General features: G+C 34.7%; 1 protein-coding gene across 2 annotated transcripts in view; it reads left to right on the top strand.

Annotated features, from left to right (window-relative positions):
* ORC2 (origin recognition complex subunit 2) overlaps positions 1–22167 on the top strand; it is a 36902-nt gene that overhangs the window by 6369 nt on the left and 8366 nt on the right. Inside the window, exons 3-14 of one of the 2 annotated variants that reach the window (XM_061149026.1) lie at positions 649–752; positions 1388–1531; positions 3007–3096; positions 7123–7215; positions 8006–8037; positions 10245–10305; positions 12921–13114; positions 14114–14212; positions 16310–16419; positions 18748–18880; positions 19707–19803; positions 21864–22010. In XM_061149026.1, the coding sequence (XP_061005009.1) occupies positions 656–752; positions 1388–1531; positions 3007–3096; positions 7123–7215; positions 8006–8037; positions 10245–10305; positions 12921–13114; positions 14114–14212; positions 16310–16419; positions 18748–18880; positions 19707–19803; positions 21864–22010 (1297 nt within the window). In that variant the 5' untranslated portion in view covers positions 649–655. The remainder of the gene's footprint in view (positions 1–648; positions 753–1387; positions 1532–3006; positions 3097–7122; positions 7216–8005; positions 8038–10244; positions 10306–12920; positions 13115–14113; positions 14213–16309; positions 16420–18747; positions 18881–19706; positions 19804–21863; positions 22011–22167) is intronic. The other variant, XM_061149027.1, reaches the window with a different exon arrangement.

The following is a 22167-nucleotide window of genomic DNA, read 5'->3' on the forward strand; positions in this document are numbered from 1 at the left end:
CAAAGTTTTGCCTGCCAAACTCTGAAATTTATTCAGTGAAGACCTGACTATAAAGTATTGGAAGGATTCATGTTTACTACTTAGTTACCAAGATACCTAGAAAGCCATATTCATAATTATAAAGTTGTTTGGGGAACATGCAATTTAATAGTAAAGGGAGGTCCTTGAGGATTATTTGATCCAGGTTTGGACACAGTGATGTACACAGGCTTCCCCCAAGAGCCTGTATCTTTCTCGTGAACAGATATTAAAATCCACCAAACTCTCATTCCCTGTGTGAGAATTTGAGGGCTGCCCCTTTTCTAAGCTCATGTATTAATCTCCCCCTTCTCATTAATGTTGTTATCCTATAAATTGGTTAGAGCTTTTTTACCCACAGAATTGTTTTCCTGTCATCATATTTCAGTTGCCTTGATTGGGCTTGGCTTTTTCCTAATCTCAGGCACTTTGTCATCTCTCCCATTTTTCAGATAAAGAATTGAGTTACTTATTATCAAAAACATAATTTTGATACAATAATGAATAATGTGTCCTTCATACTTAAAGACTTTTAAAATTATTATGCAAATATATGGATTCATTATGTGAATGTTTGACTGTTGATATGAATTTTTCATCACTTTTGAGTACTTTATTGCTTTTGTTTAGGTTAGCAATGATGAGCACGCTGGAATTAAAGGAAGACAAGATGCTGAAAGTTCAATTTGTGGGAGATGATGATGTTCTTAGTCACATTCTTGATAGAGAAGGAGGTATTAAATGATTATACAATCGAAGGGATGTTTATTTAATGGTTATGTGTTATTTCACTTTTAAAAGTCTAATCATCTATTTTGAAAATATAGCACAAAGTATTTGATCTAGTAAGACTGCAAATAAATACTACCTTAATTTTTAGTTTATTCCATTAAAAATGTATTAAAAATAGGAGGACTCTGCTGATAGTCCAGTGGTTGAGAGTCTACCATGCAATACAGGGGGCCCAGCTTCAGTCCCTGGTTGGGGAACTAAGATCCCAAAAAAAACAAATTTAAAAAATTAAAACAAACATTAAAAAAAAATAAAATAAGCAAATTAAAAATAATAAAACCTCACCTCATATAAAATGTTCAGCAGTGGTGGTAAGAGAGAAGATAACCATCCACTGTAATTAAAATGTATAGTTATTTTGAGCCCCCAAAATATATAATTTCTAGGTTTTTTTTTTAACTTATACAAACTTTCACAAACTGTGATTTCTCTTGAATCAAAGAGAAAACACTGAATTTTTTTTCAGCTTTTAAATAATGACAATGTAATAGTATAGTTTATTTATTTAAATGTAGTGTTTACATTTAAAAGAATTTATACTACCTGTCATGTTCTAATTCTTTGGATGTTTATATAGGACCTAAAATAAAAAAGGATCGAGTCCAGCTTTTGGTCAACACAAAAAAAGTAATGAAGAAGCCAGAAAATGAGTTGGAGGAAGATGACCAGGAAATTTTAAAAGATAAGAACTATGTTGACGTTTTAGGACAAAATGTTCAAGGTATTTGCAGGGTAGGGGTGGTAGAGTTGGGAATGTACCCTCAAATTTCTGCAGGTAGCTAAAATTGCTTTGCAGGTTACATAAAAGTAGTCCTGTTGGTTAGGTAGCGTTTTGCTACAATTTTTTCCCAATTTTTTAAATTATAAAATACACATGTTAATAACAACATTTACCATCTTTACCAATTTAAGTATACGATTTAGTTATATTAAATACATTCATAATATTGTGCTACCATCACCATTGTCCACCTCCAAAACTCTTTTTGTCTGGCTTGCTATATTATTTCTCATCATAAAAGCATTCCTTTAGATTCTTTCTCTGCAGTTGGAAAGATTGAAGCACTGAGTTTCTACTATAGACTTTTTAATAAACAAGTAGTCTTGTTCTTACTTTAAGAAAGAGTCTACTGACCTAGCACTCTAAAGATATTTTTTAAAAGATATTTGTATTTTTAACTAATTTGAAATAATTTCATAAAGCAAGTTACTTTATTATTACCTTGATCATCTTTACAGAAATAGATAGAAGGATTATTCCAAGAAGTAATGTGTTCCAACTAGGCATACTAATGTTATGTTTTTTTATACCTAAGCCAGATTCCTGCCAGATTATGCTTAAAAATGTTAGGCTTGAATTATAATTTACTTTAAAATGTTTACTTAAAATTTAAGTAAATTATAATTTACTTAAAAATGTTAGGCTTGAATTATAATTTACTTAACTTAGGACTCAAAGAGCACAGATTTATATTACAGTGCAAGGAGCATGGACCTGCTTAAGTTGACTTAAAAGAAAATTAAGATCAAGGAACAAAATCAGTACTGCTGGGCACTGGGGCGTTGGATCTAGGAGCAAAGTCTCTGCTCTCTCGGGTCTCCTGGTCTCCCTCATGTCGCCTCTGCGTCAGTTCTGTTCTGTCTCTGCCACCCGCCTCCCTGATGTGCGTGCCTTTTACCGTCTCATACTTGACTTATAAGTGCTCATTGTGACTACTCCTGACCTTTTTGTCACTTCTTGAGTGATACCGCTTTTGGATTTTTTCCTAGTGTTAAATGACATGATGCAAAAAATGACCACTACCCCTCTGTAGGCTTAGCAGGCAGGGTCGATTGTCATGAAAGTATCCCTAACTAGACAGTTGACACTTTTAGCGGTTGTTATTTTTAAAGGGAAAATTAAAGAATGAAATTAAGTCAGGGTCTTTGTTGAGAGAAAGAGAACTTCTGTCATATGACTGTTTTTGAATGTATCTGTGAATAGCATGTTTTCTTTGTTTTAAAATTTAAACAGTATCATTGTCCATTGTGTATTTTAAACATTTTATTTATAAATACATATTGTTGAACCTTTATGCAAGACAGTGAGGGGCACATATCCTAAGTTTTTAGGTAAAATTTTACCATTTTTTTCTGTTAATTAACCTCACCCATTTTTCTTGCATTCTTTTTTTATGTTGCATTTTTTTCTTTCAGAATCCTTGAAAAATGGCTCTGCTACAGATGGTGGGAATAAAGTTTATCCTTTTCAGAATAGAAAACACCCTGAAAAGATGGCTAAATTAGGTATGTTGCTTTTCTGATTTCTGTAATCATTATTCATCTTTTCTAAGAAGGTGTGTTTAACCACATTTCCCACAGTTACCACCCCATTGCTTTCACTAAAAGAATGATGAGGGATGTCATTTTATGTTACATATTCAAGCATACTTAAAGTCATTAGTATTTTTTCATACTCAGATGTCTTCTGTTCTCAGCTAGGTTCTAAGCTTATAGAAACCTTGTCTTAGATTCCTTTCCACAACATCTAACACAGGTTCTTAACATTTACTTCTTTTGTTAAGTGAGTGACTTAAGTTGCACAGAAATATTCTGAATTTATTGAAAATAAGAGTTTTACACTATATGTAGAAGAAAAATGTTGTTTGTACTAGAGAAAATTATTTATATAAAATTTTTAGGAATGAGCTGTTTTAATATTTTTCTTACCCAGTTTACCAGTTATACTAATTACATGTGAATTACTGAGTTTCAGAGAACTGAACTATAGTTAGATCCTGTGGCATGAGGGATCATCAGTTTTGACCATTTTGAGGAAAGGAAATAACATGTGAAAGCATTTTAAAATTAAGGCGGCCTATAAGTATATGAAAGCTTGAGAATACCAAAAAGTTAAGAGCAAAGGATAATAATTAACTGCCTGGCAAAATGTAGTTGTTTGTATTAATATAAAAGGACTTATAATCTATAATTATAGAACATCTATATATATATATATGTCTTAGGTGGCTTATTTTTATATAATCATTGTAAGCAATGATCATTTAAATGGTCAAGGTTAAAAAAATCACATGTGTTGAGTGTTAAAACTGATGAGGGACATATAAAAAGTAATTATATTGGTAAGACCTGTGTTTTGAACATAATAAAATTTAAACATTTGTAAAATTCAGTTTTCTGAAAGATACTGTATGCATCATTAATTTTGAACCTAACATGGCACATACAATAATTTGCACTGATTGATGTTTTTCTTAGAGTTTATTATCTACATCAAGAAATTAAAAAAGAAAATTTTATACAAATGAACTTATTATTTCCCTGGTGGTCCAGTGGTTAGGACTCTGCACTCCCCGCGCAGGGGGCACAGATTCCGAGCCCTAGTTGGGAACTAAGATCCCACATGCTGTACCATTAGGCCAAAAAAAGATGAGAATAGGTACTAACCTATAGTAGAGGAAATACTGAGTATGCTCAGGCGCATCCTTGCCAGCAAGCCAGGTGCAGTAAAGGGAAACTTACTATGACCATAAGTATGTAAAATTATTTCCACAGTGTTTATGATGTAAGTTAAATACACAGTTAAGGTTCTAGGAGACCCTAGATGGTCAAAAATAAAAGGACCAAATGAACTTACTTACAGAACAGAAATAGAGTCACAGAAATAAATAACCAACTTATGTTTACCAAAAGGAAAAGTTGGGGGAAGGATAAATTAGGAGTCTGGAATTAACAGATACACACTAATATTTAGAAAATAGATAAACAGCAAGGACTTATAGCACAGGAAACTATATTCAGTAATTTGTAATAACCTGTATGTGAAAAGAATCTGAAAAAAATAAAACCAAAATCACTTTGCTGTGTACCTGAAACTGACACGCCATTTTAAATCAACTGTCCTTCAATAAAAAAGAAATTAAAATTTTTTTGATCTGTAAAAATGACTGAATTCTATGTTGGATCTCTGCGAAACCAGAGGAAAATCCTGAAATAATTATTAGAGGAAAGATCAGATAGACCCCAAAGCCAAAATGAAACCCTAAGGACATTGGAGAAAGAGGAGAACTAATACTGAAGAGAAGAATGGAACCTCAGTGGGATCATCAAGCAGAAGTTCCATATACATCTTCTATCTGTATGCCCTCTGAGGAACTTAAGTATTGTTATGATGGGCACTTCTCTCACCACATCTGAAAGAAATATGCAGTTATGAAAAGGTAGTTTTTTGGATAATATGACTGATCATACTATGCAAAAATCTCTATTTAATTATGATGCTCTTTGACTCGTTAAGTATTGTTGCTAATTGGGTTTACATCTAAACATATCGATAAAATAGAATGCCTTCATATTTTTAAATAAGTGATCAGTCAGAAAATCGATATTACTCTTGAGTATAAAAGATAATTAAATATAATTGCACTAACCAGGATATAGTTGGGCTAGAAATTGAGTAGGAGTTAGTTTAGAAGGCTTTGTGAACTACAGAGAACACTTGCAAAATTGAAATTAATTTGGTCAGATAGGATCAGATAAAATCTGATGAGAAGTTATTTTTAGACAGAGAGGAATTTTTTTTAATGGGTTGACTTTTGGCTGCACTGGGTCTTCATTGCTGTGCTCGGGCTTTCTCTGGTTGCAGTGCACGGGCCTCTCATTGCGGCGTCTTCTAGAGCGTGCAGACTTCAGTAGTTGCAGCATGTGGGCTCAGTAGTTGGGGCCCAAGGGCTCTAGTGTGAGGGCTCAGTGGTTGAGGTACATGGGCTTAATTGCTGTGGGACATGTGGAACCTTCTCAGACCAGGGATTCAACATACGTCCCCTGCATTGGCAGGTGGATTCTTATCCGCTGCGCCACCAGGGAAGTCCCAAAGAGAAATTTTACTTTAAAATTTTGAATATGTTGCAGACCACTCGTGTAAATATACAGTACAAATGAATAAGGAAAATGAAAATTAAATAAAATATATCCTCCATTTTTTTATCATGGAAATTAACATCCATACATGGGTGACTCTCTTGTTCCTTTTCCTCTTTAATTCTTCCTTTTTCTTCCTTTCTCCTTTTTTAATTTAAAGTTATTTAAAAGCAGAGAAATTCTGTGTTTTAAAACCGAAATGATCTCAGCTAAGTTACTTTGTACTTTTGTGGCTTTTTGTTGACGTGAAGGTTTTTTTCCTATATTGTGGATCAGCAACCTTTAATGCAAACTTGACCTACTTTTCTAGTGTAAAGAGAAGGCAAGGCCTGAGCTTTAGATAGATTGCTTGGGAGGATGAGGACAGTGAAGAAAAGATGGAATAACTACCAACAGTAGCCAGGGAGCAGGATAATACCATGGAACCCAGATGGGGGAATAATTTCAAAGAAACATTTTGTGAACTGTAATGAATGATACAGAGGACCGAGGAGGTTAAGAAAAAAGTAGCCAGTGCATTCGTGGGGACTGCATAAATATCTTGGGTCAGTTCCAAGACTGGAGGATAGAGCTGTGTGAATTAGGTTAAAAAGAGTTTGAGTCAGTAAAATGGTTTTAACTTAACAAATCCAACTATATTTTGTCTTTAAAAAAAAAAAAAGATAATTTAAATAGTGTATACTTTTTTCCTCAGTGAACAATGTTCCAGTGTGTGTTATTGGGGAAATGTATATCTGTTCCTTCAATTCCCATGTGCCTATTACAGTGAGAGAATGTGAGCATCTTTAACATTTGTATTTTTTATTTTAAATGGCCCCTGCTGTTTAGAAGCCAGGTATTTCATCTGATGCTCAGTTGAAGAAATGCCCTGTTTAATGCTATATCATATTTTATACATTATTAATATGTGTTATAGAGTTTTAGACATAAAAAAGTAAACCACGCTTTTGGGAGATTTAAGAGCTTTAAAATTAGTATAATTTTTAATTTATACAGTTTTAACTTTGGACTCCACTCTCTGGCCATTCTTTCCCATGCCCTTGCAAAGATGTTCCTCAAGTATATATGGTAGAGAAATGGAAGAACTGTAAGCTTATCAGTGGAGAGGAGGAGCGCATATGATGATTAGAGAAACCAGCAAGGTCAAAGTTAGCTCTTTATTTGTTTTTTTTTTTTTGGGCAAGACCTTGAAGGAAGACTTGAAGATGCTTGGAAAGCAGTGAGTAAAGGTGGAAGCAGTACTACTCTTACCATGACTCGGTTTATTTATCTTTCTGATAATAGTAGCAGCAAGTTTGTTTTCTTTTTTTTAAAATTTATGTAAGATACTTTCCCTCTTAATCTGTTATACATTAAAAAATTATTTTATGTATTTCTTTTGTCTATTTACAGCTTCCGAACTAGCAAAAACACCAGGAAAAAGTGTTTCGCTCAATACAAAGAATGATTCTGAAATTACAATAGACATTCCTCAGTGTAGCAAGGGTAAGATTTTAGCTCAGTTGTTTAAGGAGAGTTTTCAGAGTTGCTTCAAATTATATATACTACTTTTTTTTTGGTCTAAGTGCATGTTTATATATTTTCTGTTCTGTTCTGAAAATGCATTCGGCAGATGCAGTTAATACCCCAACCTATGTGCTATAGTGTATTTAGCAAAAATACAAAAAGTAAAGGGCACAAAGATCTGTGCAGGTTGAACTTGTACAAATTGACAGAGCCAATAAATACTGTTGTCATTTGCCTAAGTTAGCCAAATGTTTGTGGAAGATTTGCTTTGGCAAATACTATTTGAAATAAGGTTTTGGGGATTCGCAAGTCTTATAGTTTGTGGAGAATTGTGGAGCACTTGTTTTTGAATAACCCATTCCAACTAGATTAAATAGTGTACTATTAAAGTAATGAGCCGGGTATTCCCTCATGGTCCAGTGGTTAGGGCTCCACACTTTCACTGCTGGGGCCTGGGTTTGATCCCTGGTTGGGGAATTAAGATCTCACAAGACACATGACATGGCTAAAATAAATAAATTAAAAAAAAAAAGAAACAATGAAAAGATGTAGTTTTTCTTGTTACATGAATGCTACAGAAATGTCACTAATGGGAGCAATCATAAAATTAATAAGAACAGTTCAGCCTCTAGTGGAGATGTAATTAATTGAGAATTCAGTAATATAGTGGCTTCTGGATAGAACTGGCAACTTTGTTTTTAATGAAATTAGGTTTTTATGGAACATGAAGTATTTGTAGTGAGTAATGACTTTTTGTTTCATTCTTCAGGGCATTCTGCTTCAGACAAATCTCAGTTGAAGGTAAGCAATTGACTAAAAATAAGCAAAAACCTTAGTGTTACAAAGTAAGACATGATGAAAAATAACCATTTCACCTCTTAATTTAGATAGTACTTTATCATTTACAAGTATCATTTACAAGTATGCTAATTAAATACCTAACTTATAGATGAAGAATGTGAGTTTCAGAGAAGTGAAGTGCCTTGTCTAAACTCAACAAACTAGGAACGGGACAAGCTGGAAAGTGGAGCCAGGTTTTCTGGCCCCAACTGTCCTGCCTGTTCTGTGTCAGAACTATCCCTGGGTATTTTCATCAAGTAGAGTTGGCTTGGAAATTTTACAGTTTGGTTTGGTGTTGCTTTTATATGTAATGTGTTTTTTTTTTGGGGGGGGGGGGGGGTTAATCCTAAAATCCACTAAATCCATTAATCTATCCCCCTATCATTTATGTTTGAAACCCAAGTTGGCTTTGGTAAATTCATTCCGGGGTAGCAGACAGTAATGAACAGTTCATCCTTTCCTTTGTGTTTTTGTGTTTTCATTCTTTCATAATACTTTGTCACATGGCCCTGCCTAGATGTGGGCAAGCTCAGGTAGGCATGGATGAATCCAGGATAATGAATATGTGAGTGGTGAGTGTTCCAGGTCTAGGTGGCTGTAGATTTAGACATGTCTGGACTTGTGTACAGGCTCAGTTCTGGGAACCCCTCATAAAATTTTGAGTATAGACATTCAGGGCCATGGTTGTAGCCTGTGCAGGAATGTCCTATTTTAGGCAAATGTAGGTGTGAGACTAGGCATGTCAGAGCCTCCCGTGCCTTTGATAATGCTTTTTTCCTCCACATTACATCTTGTATCACTATAAAAGAATAAAGCTCATTTTCATAATCCAGTCAATGATTTAGATAAATTAGCACATTCTTTTTCAAGTTGTGGATCACAACTTAGTGGATCTTGTTGATTCCCTAAGACATGGCCAGAAAACCTGTTAATCAGTGGTATTATACCCACCACAATAAGAGGCCATCACCCTGAGAGAGTCTTAGTGTTTTATCTTAGAAGGGGTCAGTCGGGAGAGAATATGTACAGGGCTTTGGGATCTGGCCTCCAGGGTTTTAAGGCACATCTGTCAAGATGGGAAACTGATCTGTATTAGACAAAAATTCATGGCATAGTATTTTAGGATTAGTGGACACAGTGAGGAGAGGGTTTTAAACTGAGTTTCGTCCAGGGTAGCAGACAGTAATTGACATTTACTTATCAAAATTTGAGTTTTGATAAGTAAACAAGCATTTGATAAGTAAATAAGTAAGCAAGCTATTTGCCCTGGTGAGTAATCTGCTATCCTAATGGGAGAATAGATTGCCCAGATGAGCAAACTGTCAGGATAAATTAGTTGCAGAAATTTCTGTAGAAAACAGTGAAGTTATTTACTAGTTTCTAGCCTTACCTTTTTGAGCAAGAATTTTCTGAAATGATTATTTTGACACAGATGTTCTCAGACCTGATAATTAAGCTATGTGAACATAGGTTGTCTCAGTTCTCAACACAGGTTCTCTAGCTGCAGCGTATGGACTTCTCTAGTTGGGGCATGCAGGCTTAGTTGCCCTGCAGCATGTGGGATCTTAGTTCCCCCACAGAGGGCGCAGCCCATGTCTCCTGCATTTTGGAAGGCAGATTTCTTTACTACTGGACTACCAGGGAAGACTCCTCGCAGACTACTTTAACACCAGTCAATTTTTTGTACATTAAAAGGCCCATTGCTGTAAGTATAGGAATCCCATTTAAGCAAATCCCATTTGCTTATTCATCATCACTGAACAGTGTTACCTTTTTAAAAAAAAATATTCTGCTAATCTGATAGGTGAAGAATGGTTGAATAGGTTTGAATAGGTTCAAACACTGATAAATTTATGCTTTTTCTTTACATAATAATAGAAGTCCATACTTTACAGATGTCTGGAATACAACTTATAGAATCACTCTAAGAATCCTTTGGAATTTGTTTGTATCATTTTTGTTGTTATAGTCTTCCCCCCCCCCCCCCCCCAACAAAGTCCTTTGTCATTGTCTTCTAGTTCCAGGAAGTAGCTCCTCTAGTTCTAATATCTATTGAAAACAAAATATTTTTCTTTCCAGCCTTTCTTGCACCCAGATCCATTGTTAATTTCCATGTCATCATTATTATTTGACTATTTAAACTATGTTGCTTTTTTATTTTTGAACAGAACAATGATAAAAGTGAATTTCTGTCAACAGCACCTCGTGGGCTAAGGAAGAGATTAATAGGTGTGTATTTCTTTTAATACTGAGTTTTTTATTAAAAAGCATCTAAACAAGAGGCAATAATGGTTAAATATACAGGTTCTAGCCTTAGAATGCTTACTTTTTCTTTGGCCTGTCACTTACAGGGACTTCTCTGTGCCTCAATTTTTTTCATTTGTGAAATAGGGACAACAGTGGTACCAGCCTCAGAGTTATTTTGAGATTAATTGAAATAAAGAATGTCAGATGTGCTTAGTAGTGCTTGACCATGATATATGCTTAACAGGTGTTAGCTATTATTATCTTTTATTATTATAACTACTTATTGCTGTTTCTTTTCGTGACGGAAAGGATATGTTCATGTCATCAATTGAACTGTAAATTCCTTAAGGGCAAGGACTATATCTTATATTTTAACTCTTAACACTTAGCACCATGTCTTTGACATCACAATCAGTGGATATTAAGGTTAGTTAAAATTCTTCTTCAATATAATAACATGCTTTCTGGTTTATTTGCCTAAGACAGTTTTAGAAATGGTTCTATTGATTTATTTAAAAGTTTTATATTGAAATAATTCAAAATATTCAGTTATACTGAATACTATACAAAGCCAAGTAAACAAACATGAGTCCCACCTTTGGGGAAATTAAAAGTGTTTTGGGTTTTTTTTGGTTTTTTGGGTTTTTTTTTTTGCAGCACTGTATGGTTTGCAGGATCTTAGTTCCCTGACCAGGGATTGAACCCAGGCCACAGCAGTGAAAATGTGGAACCCAAACTACTGGAACTATAGGGAACTCCCTGTTTTGGGGTTTTTAAATGTTTAACTTTGGGGCAAATTTCTTGTTGACGTTGGTTTCCTAAAGATATCAGCGCCTTTCTTGGGGTTGACTCCTTGACAGTATTAGCTGACATTGTTAAGTCCATGCCCCGTAGCTGTTCTTTTCAAGGTATAAAGTTGATGCTACATTTTTAATCAACATAAAATTTATAATACTAAATTAGGGGATATCTGAAGTAGTAAAAGATGATATGTGCAATTGTTGTTATTATTTTATGTCAAATACATCCCACATCTTAATTTCCTCCTTACTCCACAGAAGAATCTTTTTTAGAGAGAAGGTGAACGTCCTTTTCTTTCTCAATAACCATCAAATAAATACACCAACACGTATGATGTATTCGTGTAGATAGGATAAAGACATTGTCTGGTGCCTCCTACCACTTCTCACCCATGCATCTACCGTGGGCAGCAATCACCAAAATCTGAATCTTCTAAGCTACATATGCCCACAAAATCAAGCCTTTTTTTTTTTTTCTTCTTCAGTATCTATATTTCTTACATGCTGATTGTATATTCTGAAGTATATCTACTCTTCAAAATAAATAGTGATTTGCTTAAAATTATTTATTTTGGAAGTTAACCTTTTATGATAGTTTTTTTTTATGATAGTTTTATACTTATTTCATTGAGTGTAAAAACTAGTTTTATCCTTACTTTATGATTATAAAACTAGCCTTACTACTTCTAGAGAATGGTTGGGGTCATTATGGTTTGTTTAAAAATATAACTTTTATATCAACTCTGGGATGGATTGTGCCTAGGTATTAGAAGTACTTAAAGTGAAAAAAAAAAAAAAGAAGTACTTAAAGTGACTGTCATGTATTGAGTGCTCTGTCAGCCAGGATGGCATTTTCAAGGGGCAGCAATGGAAAATTCTGTAACAATTGCTTAAGCCATGGACAATGAGGTATCTCACATCATAAGAAGTCTAGAGATACACAGTTCATGGTTGATGTAGTGACTCAACAGTGTCATGAAGGATCTTCCTGTTCTTCCTGTCTTTTTGCTTTATTGCTGGCATTTTTCATCTTTAGTTTTGATATTTTATATGCAAAATGGCTTCCATAGCTTTAAGCTATGGGTGTAAGTCTTTGGGACCCCATGGACTGCAGCCCACCAGACTCCTCTGCCCGTGGAGTTTTCCAGGCAAAAGTACTGGAGTGGGTTGCCATTTCCTCCTCCAGAGGAAGCTGACCTAGGCATCAAACCCGTGTCTCTTTCATTGGCATCCCGCCGAGCTGCCAAGGGGCTTTCCTTCCACAACTGAGGAGACTCTTTCCCAAAAGCTCCCAGCAAATTTTCCTTCAAGTTTCATCAGTTAAATGTTTACGTAGCCAACTCTGGTAGCAAAGGAGGCTGAGAGAGCATGTACTGGGCAAAGGAAAAGACAGTTAAATTTACTGTGATTATTTATTCCTTAGCACATTACCACATTTTATAATCAATTCTATTAGTAAGGAAGAAGGAAAGAACGTAGTAGGTATGATGGACAATTTCTGCCTCAGTTCCTATGTGTTAGGCATTGTTAGTTGCTTTATATGCATTTCAGTGTAATCTTCACAATGTTTTATTAAAAACAGTGTTTTATTAAATTAGGCATTGGTAGCCTCGTTTGATAAATGAGGAAACCTGGTGCTCAGAAAACTTACAAAACTAGCTCTGGTGAGATTATCATCATGTAATGACAAAACCAGAAGTCACAATCTCTTACATCAATGCCCACACTCTTCCTAATACCCTACAGTGTCTCTCTTGTCAAGCTGTCCAATTTTCCCAATTACTTCTTCCCCCACAGTTCCACAGTCTCATTCTGACAGTGAAAGTGAATATTCAGCTTCCAACTCAGAGGATGATGAAGGAGTCACACAGGAACATGAAGAGGACACTAATGAAGACGTATTGAACCAAAAGATTCAAGCTCAGAATAGAGTAGTCTCAGCTCCTGTTTGCAGAGAAACCCCTTCTAAGAAGATGAAGAGAGAGAAAACAGTAAGTGAAGAGAGAACTTTAACCTGAAAGAAAAATTAGTAATATCTCAAAGATGAGTTACCTAAAAGATCCAAATGGGAGGGTCAGCACAATTTTTTTTCTTCACTTTTCTACATTTTCTCAGCCTTTCACATAAATTCCCACATATATATTTCTGAACTTTGTATCCTGGCCTCTTCTCTCTCCATATCCATATATCAATACCATAGCATATGCTAAAGGTGGCAATTCAGTTGACTGAAAAAGAGCTTTTCAATAAATGTTAGTTGGATAATTGAAGGCAAGACTTCTCTGTATGTACCTTTTTATGTAGTGTTATTTTGTAACACTATTGATGTATTCAGGTTAGCCTAAGTATATAAATGCTGTGACTCTGGATCCAGGTTGAGTTGTTTGGAGAACACTGCACATGGCCTGAGAAAAGGCTAATTGTCCTCTCGTTCTCTGTAAAGACTCAGGGCAGAGCCTACTGCTTGATGCCTTTCCATTCCTTCCTTACTTTCATGGAGGTCAGTCATGCCCCAAATCAACAGAACACATGGTCAGTCATCTTATTGGAATAGTAAGCAAGTCTTTTTTTTCTTTAACGTTGGTGTTGATATCTTTCTCATTTTCACAGTCCTTCACCCATACTAATTAAAGAATTTGCTAGGACTGTGTGAGGCAAAACAAAGGTCCTGATATATAAAACCTTTTTTTTCTGTAAGTCTGAATGGGAATAATATGTTGGAATTTAGGAATCATTTTTGGACAGACTACTTCAAACTAGTCACTTTCTTCAACTTTTATGATCAACTATTATGAGTAAGAGTTACTCAGTTTTATCACTGGAATTAATTTTGCTTGGTCGTTAATCAAGGCGTTGTTGCTTCAAAAAGAAAATACTGACTGCCAAATAAAGAATTTCACTGATCTTGTCTTACACTGCTGTTACTATCTAGTTTTGATATAAAACAAATATCTGAAACTAAGAGCTGACTTTGCTTTGTCCACTTTCAGAGTCACTTAGTAGAAGAATATTTTGAAGCCCACAGCAGTTCTAAAGTTTTAACCTCTGATAGGACACTGCAGAAACTAAAGAGGGCTAAACTGGATCAGGTATGTTGCAATGAATGCTACTTCTAAATTTTTCTTATTGTGAGCTGAAAAATATACTACATAAGCAGCAAAATCTGAAGAGTACTATAATTATGTTTTTCCCTTATTTATCATTTCTTCAGGACCTAGAGTAATCATCAGGGTCATAGTTTCTTTATTTTATTGACATATATATACTTGACTTACAATGTTGTATTTCTACTGTGCAACAAAGTGATTCAGTTACACATGTATATATATTTTCACATTCTTTTCAGTATGGTTTATCACAGCATACTGAGTATAGCTCCCTGCGCGGGGTCATCGTTTCTTTGAAATCCATGTACCGTTAATCTCTATTGTTAATTTAACCCATATATTCACTGAACCTCACATTGGTCGTAAAACACTGACTGACCTGATTCTGAGTTAAAAACCTTGCAAAATGCAGTGGGTATTCTGCTTTCTGATATTATGGAAAGCCTGTCCAGTACAGTAAGGTAACAGGGTTACTATATACTATGATTCCAGCATGTCATATAAAAAATACCATACAGGTGTACTCGGGGCTTTATTCATACCTCATTAAGGCAAGACACAGAACCATCTGAATAAGAAAATGTTTGATTAGAAAGTGGGCTTGATAATTTAAGTCAATAAGAGATTGTTATTGACTCAGAGAATCAAGATTTTATTATTTTCTGAAAGTAGAGTTCAGTGCAATTTTCTGAGGGACTTTTGACAGAGTTCTCAAGCTATAGGAAAGAGAGGAGATTATTGGGTAAATCACTGTGACCTGGATGACACGGTGCTGTGTGGTTAGTTTTTTTGGGTGTTTCGTTTCTTTCTACCTGGCTCATTGGTTTTGCAGCTCAGATCAGAGACTAGCTGAAAACATGTGTCAAGAAACCACATTGTTCCAAGGAAGAGATGGCACTAACATCTTGTTAGTGCATCTGCTTTTATATAAGCAGCATGGGGGAAGGGGGAAGTGGATCTAGGGTCAAAGTAGGCCTTCACGGGACCTAGAGACAAAGATCTCTCAGAGAAGGAAAGAAACACCTGTTACTGATAAAGAAAGGAAGGTCTTTCATTAATTGCGGACATAGCTGGTGGATGCAGTCTTAGTAGCCCATGTCAAGAAGCATTGATTTCTCGTGTCTTCCAGTTAGCTGGGAGTTGGCTGGTCTAGGATTTGCTCCACATACCTGTCTTCCTTGTTGGACCTCCTTGGAAGGCTACCAGAGGCATGTTCTTTTCATGACAATGTCAGAGACGAAGTGAAAAAACAGAAGACCTGGTAAAGCCTGGGCTCAAAACTGTCTCTGTCACTTCTGCCTCATTCGGTAGCCACAGTAAATCACGTGGCTGAAAACAAAAAGTCAAAGCGCAGGGACTAGACTCACTTGTTTAGTGGGAGGGATTGCAAAGTCACACAGCAAAGGGTACGGAATGGGGGAGCGGCAAGTGCTGGGGCTGGTAATGTAATTCTGCACAGATGGAGAGAGAAACTTTTTAAAGCTACCTACTTAACAGTTTCACTTAGAATTTGTCCTGTTTCTCTTTAAGTATATGAATAAATAAAAACTGTTGGCAAAGAATACAAACTATAGGCTAGAGTGCACTAGTCTTCAGTATTTTACTCAAAGGATAAAATGATGAAAACACAGTAGTGCCAAGGTTAAAAAGGAATATACAGCTTTTTGCTAGTGTTTTCATTTCAAGAAGTGAGCTGTGTTTAGTCACCAGAGCGTCTGGATTTGTTGTCAAAACTGGGAGGCGGATTTAATCATCTCATGATAGTAACAGTTTTTTTTAGAAATTAAAACCTTACATTTGCAGTTCATTCTCATGTAAATGGTTCTAGACAAAACTTAGCAAATTCATTACTGTTGTACATGTTTGTATGTAAGAGTATATAACACATTTTACAAAAACAAATATTGAAATACTATGTATATTCAGTAGATGCACTCATTACCAAACCTGATTAAAGTAATATTTCCACTAATAGCCTCTTCTAACCTTGACCTGTAAGGGAATATTTTTACTATGAATTGATTTGATGTATGTAACTTGAGAATGATCTTCTTCCTGCCCTCTTTCTTTTTTTTAAAGCAAACTTTGCATAACTTATTGAGCAAGGTTTCTCCTTCCTTTTCTGCTGAACTTAAACAACTAAATCAACAGCATGAACAGTTATTTCATAAATGGATGTTGCAGTTACAGTAAGTACTATTATCATTGCAAACCTCTGTAAAATAAATATATTTACATAATAATATATGTACATAGGTCTATGCTAAAAACTCAAAGCAGTTAGACATTTTAATTTTTTTTTGCAATGACCTTGATATGCATTTTTACTTATGTGTAAAAATTTGAAAAAATAGGTGTTTTCCCAGTTTTATGACCCAAATGTAGAAATGTTATTATATGACTCTTCTCAGAAAAAGTTAATCAAATTTGAAAGCTTTTATAAACTAAATAGCCTTTCTTAGAATTATAAATTATTACTTATAAAAATATTTGAAAATGTAATTTGTCAAGATTGATAAATATATCAGATTTTACTTCAATTTTTCACAGCCAAGTTCCTAAAATGAAAGAATATATATTTTTCTTTTAATCCCATTCTATTTACATGTACTGTAGACCTTCAAATTTCATGAGATCTGTTCTATAAATATTATTTTACCATTTTTAAATTGTTTCTTAGAATATTTTTCCAATTTTATAATTTCTCAAATACTTAAGGTAAAATTTTAAACTTTCATTAAAATACCTAGAATGATAAAAATTAAAATATAGAAATTTTTTCTATAATTATTTTTATATTTGTATTTAAAAGAAACTAAGTATAAGGAAGTGCTTAAAACGTATGCTAAAATGTGAATGCAGTAAGAACATGGAAATTGCCACAGTTTTCCCCAGTTGATCCAGGTTTTCTTTTGCCAATAATAAATCAAAGGGTTATGCTAGTAAGAAAATTATTTTCTTCCCTGTTAGGACCTCACCTTCTCTGAGTAACTATCTATGGATCTGTTCATTATAAATCTATATAGCAGATCTTCACTCTAATCCTACCCCACAGCCCACCAATTCTTTTCTTCCCATATGTCAACTTTGATAACTTGATTTGCTTTGCTTCCCAGCCTAGACCTCATAGTCAGCTACCTCAGTAGAATAGCTAGTTCACTGAATTCCCTTGCTTTGTTTTTCCTGCTGCTTTTACCTTGCTAATCTCTGCCTTTGGGGATTTATCTCTTCTTTTCTTCTATTTCTAGGCTATCCTGCATTGCTGCAGAGCATCTCATAAATACTGTTTCTGATTGACCTCCATAAACAATCATGGAGTTGAACTTTAGCTTGACCCTTCATGCTTGGTGTTCTGGGTTGTCTCATCCACTCTCTTGACTTCAGTTGTTCTTTGTATGTGAATAACTCCCATAACTGTATCTCTAGCCCAGCCAGAATTCACTTCAGCAGCAGACTTGAATTATATTGAAAGTGTCCATGTAGAAGTTCTATAACTAATTCATTATACATAAAATTTAACTTATCTTAAACCCATCATTTCCACTTGCCCCAACTACCTAGGGTAGTGAATATCACTTCATCATATAGTTGCCAAAAAACTGAGTTATTCTTAATAGTCCTTTTCACTTATCTTCCATGTCTAATCATTCTCCAAATCCAACCGATTTGATCCATAAAGCTCTTGACACCTTATGTTTTTCTCCATGACACCTAATTCAAGTCCATAGTCTTCAGTTTTACCCTCCTTCCTATCCATTCCCCAACTCAGCCAGTGTAATCTTTCAAAAAAGATCATGTTACTTTTACTTTCCTACTTAAAACCTTTCACTTAACACCTGACTACTAACTTTAAATGATCATATTCCTTAGAATAAAATCCAGTTAATGTCTTAGTTGGTTTAACAAGACCTTTTGTGACCTGGCCCCTGCTTCCTTTTCCAGTTTAATCTCTCAATCAAAACTCTGCTTCAGCCTGTTAAAATTTTTTAGTTTCTTGTACCTAGTGCCTAGTTCTCTCTTTCCTCCTATTACTTGAAAGGTTATAGGAAGCTCTGATACTTTGGCCGCCTGATGCAAAGAACAGCCTCATTGGAAAAAGACCCTGATGCTGGGAAACATTGAGGGCAGGAGGAGAGAGGAGTGACAGAGAATGAGATGGTTGGATGCACCACTGACTCAATGGACATGAGTTTGAGCAAACTCTAGGAGATAGTGAAAGACAGGGAAGCCTGGCATGCTGCAGTCCATGGGGTCACAAAGAGTCAGACATGACTTGGCAGCTGAACCACAATAGGAGCTAGAGAGAAAGCTACCGAGAGTTGGAACTGCAAGCTTGATGTACAGATAACAAAACTGTGCTTTTTCTTTATGTATGTTGGGAATCACTATATTAATCATTATTTAGCCACGCCAGTTCTTCCTGTATTCTTGATAAGCTTAAATTAAGGAAACTGGTTGATTATAAAATTGGCAATAAGTACTGAATTTTAATTTCGTGAGTGCTGTTTTTCTTACAGCCTGGGGTTCAACATTGTGCTTTATGGTTTGGGTTCTAAGAGAGATTTACTAGAAAGATTTCGAACCACCATGCTACAGGATTGCATACATATTGTCATCAATGGCTTCTTTCCTGGAATCAGTGTGAAATCAGTAAGTTTTAAAAATGTTTAAAAAAGGGCTAACATCATATCCCCTGCCAGTCCATACCTCCATGTTAAAGAGGATGCTATTTCATATTCTGGAGCATTCGTTTTTTGTTTTTAGTTTTTACACTAGTAGGATTGCTTAGTGTTTAAGATCACGTGTTTGGACTCAGAGGGTCCTAGCTTTGACTCCCCCTCCTTGAATTTCCTGTTTGGTAACTGAGCATGTATTAAATCTTATAGAAATGTTAGCTTTGTTTACTCTGTTGACTATCTACAAGACTTCTCTGAAGGATAGGATTATGGAAAAATTCAATTTTATTATGCTTTTATGTCACTTTGATACTCTAAAAATAGTAAAAATTTAAGTAATAGTTTATCGTTCTTTGATCATTTTTACACCAGATGCTCATTTCTCTTCATCATTTGAAAATGAATTTAAGCCTTTTGGGCTCTGGATATTAACCAATGTAATACTCCTTTTTAAAAATGTCCTAAATGTTTGGACCCTCTTTCATTTGATAAATCTATAGTTTTATAATATTTCTCATATTGTTGGGTTTGTTTAGTATTTTCACTACCCTGCTTATATTATTTACACCTTTGCTTCTCCATTTCCTTTTAGCAATAACTTATGCAGAAAAGTAAATTAGATCTACTTAATCTACTTACCTTAAAAAGTGGGACTTTTGAAGTGATTTTTCGAACTTGGTGGGAAATCCAAATTTATTTTTAATTTATTTTTTAAAAAAAGGCTTGACTTGCTAGTTGTATTTATCCTACCTGACAGAATAAGTTATAACTGATGTATCTCTTGCACTTTTATGACATAGATCCTGAATTCTATAACAGAAGAAGTCCTTGATCATATGGGTACTTTCCGCAGTGTGCTGGATCAGCTAGAGTGGATAACAAATAAATTTAAAGAAGGTAATGTGAAGAAGATGTTCTGTAGTTATAGGGTGAAGCTAACTTCTACTTGTTTGTGTACTAATGTACACAAAAATGTGGACAGTTTTAATAATGATATTTCTCTCATTGCTGATTAAGATTTCTTTAAAATAATTTCTCCTTTCCTTTTCTGTGAACCTCACTTAACTAACAGGAAAGAATTGCTCCTGCTACCTTGAACTTATATAGCCAAAGCCTTTTTTTTTTTTTCCAAAACCTTTTACTTCAGAATAATTTTCCAGTTTTGTTTGGCTAGTGTAAAGTGCTTCCAGCCAATTGGGACATCTGTGTCTAATAGTTTTATATTGTTTAATATGTTTATAAAGTATTATTTCTTTATCCTGAGGAAATATCAATGCATTTGAATAATTTCATATACTAAAATCAGAGAAATAGGGGGGAAATTTGTTTTTTTGGTATGTGTGTTTTGGTTATATGAACATTTCAGAAAAATAAAAATAAAATTATTTAGGGCCTAACAATTGTCATTTAGTCATTGCTTAACAATTAATTGGGGGCTTCCCTGGTGGCTCAGATGGTAAAGAATACGCCTGCAATAACTAGACCTGGGTTTGATCCCTGGATCGGGAAGACCCCCTGCAGAAGGAAATGATAACCCACTCCAGTATTCTTGCCTGGAGAATTCCATGGACAGAGAGCCTGGCAGACTACAGTCCATGAGGTGGCAAAGAGTCAGACATGACTGAGCGACTAACAATTAAATGGAGTAATTGGTTATGCTTAATGATTTAATAGATGATTTTGATATTATTTGTATGCTCATTAAAATAGGTGCCTGACTGACTTCTCTCCTATAAAAAATAAAAGCGAGAGAAAAGGAAATAAAGGTGAGAGAATGAAAACTCGGAGGCCCACTCGGCCTCAGCCCGCGTTCCTCTGGAAGAAAGCCACTCACCTTTCCAGAGGTTTCTGGGGTCAGAGCTGAGCAGCATGCAAACAGAAAGAGGGCTCTGGCCTTATTGTGCATTTTTAAATGTCATCATCATAACGTTATTTATTTAAATGTAGTTATTTTGGTATTTAATTTTTTTTAAAGAGAGGGAAAAAAAAAAAAAACCTGTATTTTCCTGGTGGAATGAAACGGCTCAAAATGGTATATTTAGGCAATTTTAAAACATTTATTATTTACCTAAAGACCAAATATGATAAATCTGTTCTAAGTATTGTGTGTCAATCCACGGTATGGAGCTGTCACAATGTTATTGCAGATAATGCATATTAAAATTATGAAATTACTGCACACTAGCTGGATTTATAACTCAGCCATTTAAAAAATAAAAACAAAACCATCATGTGAATGAGAAAAAAAAATAAAATAAAATAGGTGCCTGAGTCATTTTTAATATGTATATGTAGTATATAGTCTGTATTATATAATCTATATTATAATAAATGTATATTATCTATAATTTCTATTAAATATATTTATAATTATGTAAATCATAAATATTTTAGTTATGTAACATGCATGTTATCCAAGTTTTACCTTCACTGACTTTTATATTTTACTTCTCTGACCTCCTTTGTGCCTTGAGGAATATCCTAGGCCTCCCCCCTTCTCTTGTTGTTTTTGTCTCTTGGCTTTTGTGATAACCGAGGTTTTCTATATTCTCTCTTAATGCTTAGTGTGAACTCTCTTTTAGGAATGGGGATCCATCCCACCTTGCAGTTCAACATGCACAGATTCACCTGCCAATCTAATATGTATCTTGCCTTATTTCCTATGCCTTATTAAAACTGGTTACTTCATGGACTGATTCAAGTGTTAACCATTCCAGTTGTCTTTAACTGCTTCAGAGTCTACTGATTTTCAATGAATTTCATTTTTTAAGAGTATAATAGTGTCTTGCCTGTTTTATGAGTGACTGACATATCTTCTCAAATAAATTGCATACCCCTGAGAATAGCTGTTTTGTCCTGTATTACCTTGATATGTTCTTCAATACATAAGCCTTGCGTGTGGTGGGGACTTTACAAGTACTCATTGAAAATAATAATTGAATTCTCTTTCCTTTTAGATTCTTCTTTAGAACTCTTTCTTCTTATTCACAACTTGGATAGCCAAATGTTGAGAGGAGACAAAAGCCAGCAAATTATTGGACAGTTATCATCTTTACGTAATATATACCTTATAGCATCTATTGATCACCTCAATGCTCCTCTCAGTAAGTTGAATGTTAGTGTTTTTTCTTCTTGAGATAACAGTCTTTGAAAATTACTTTTCTTAATGTTGTAAGTCATGGCATTTGTATTGTTTTTACATATACATTTCCTTTGTTCCATGTTTTAAAAACACAGTTGACAAAAATATAGGTGTCCTCA

Source organism: Dama dama, chromosome 8 (assembly GCF_033118175.1).
Source record: "Dama dama isolate Ldn47 chromosome 8, ASM3311817v1, whole genome shotgun sequence".
NCBI lineage: Eukaryota > Metazoa > Chordata > Mammalia > Artiodactyla > Cervidae > Dama > Dama dama.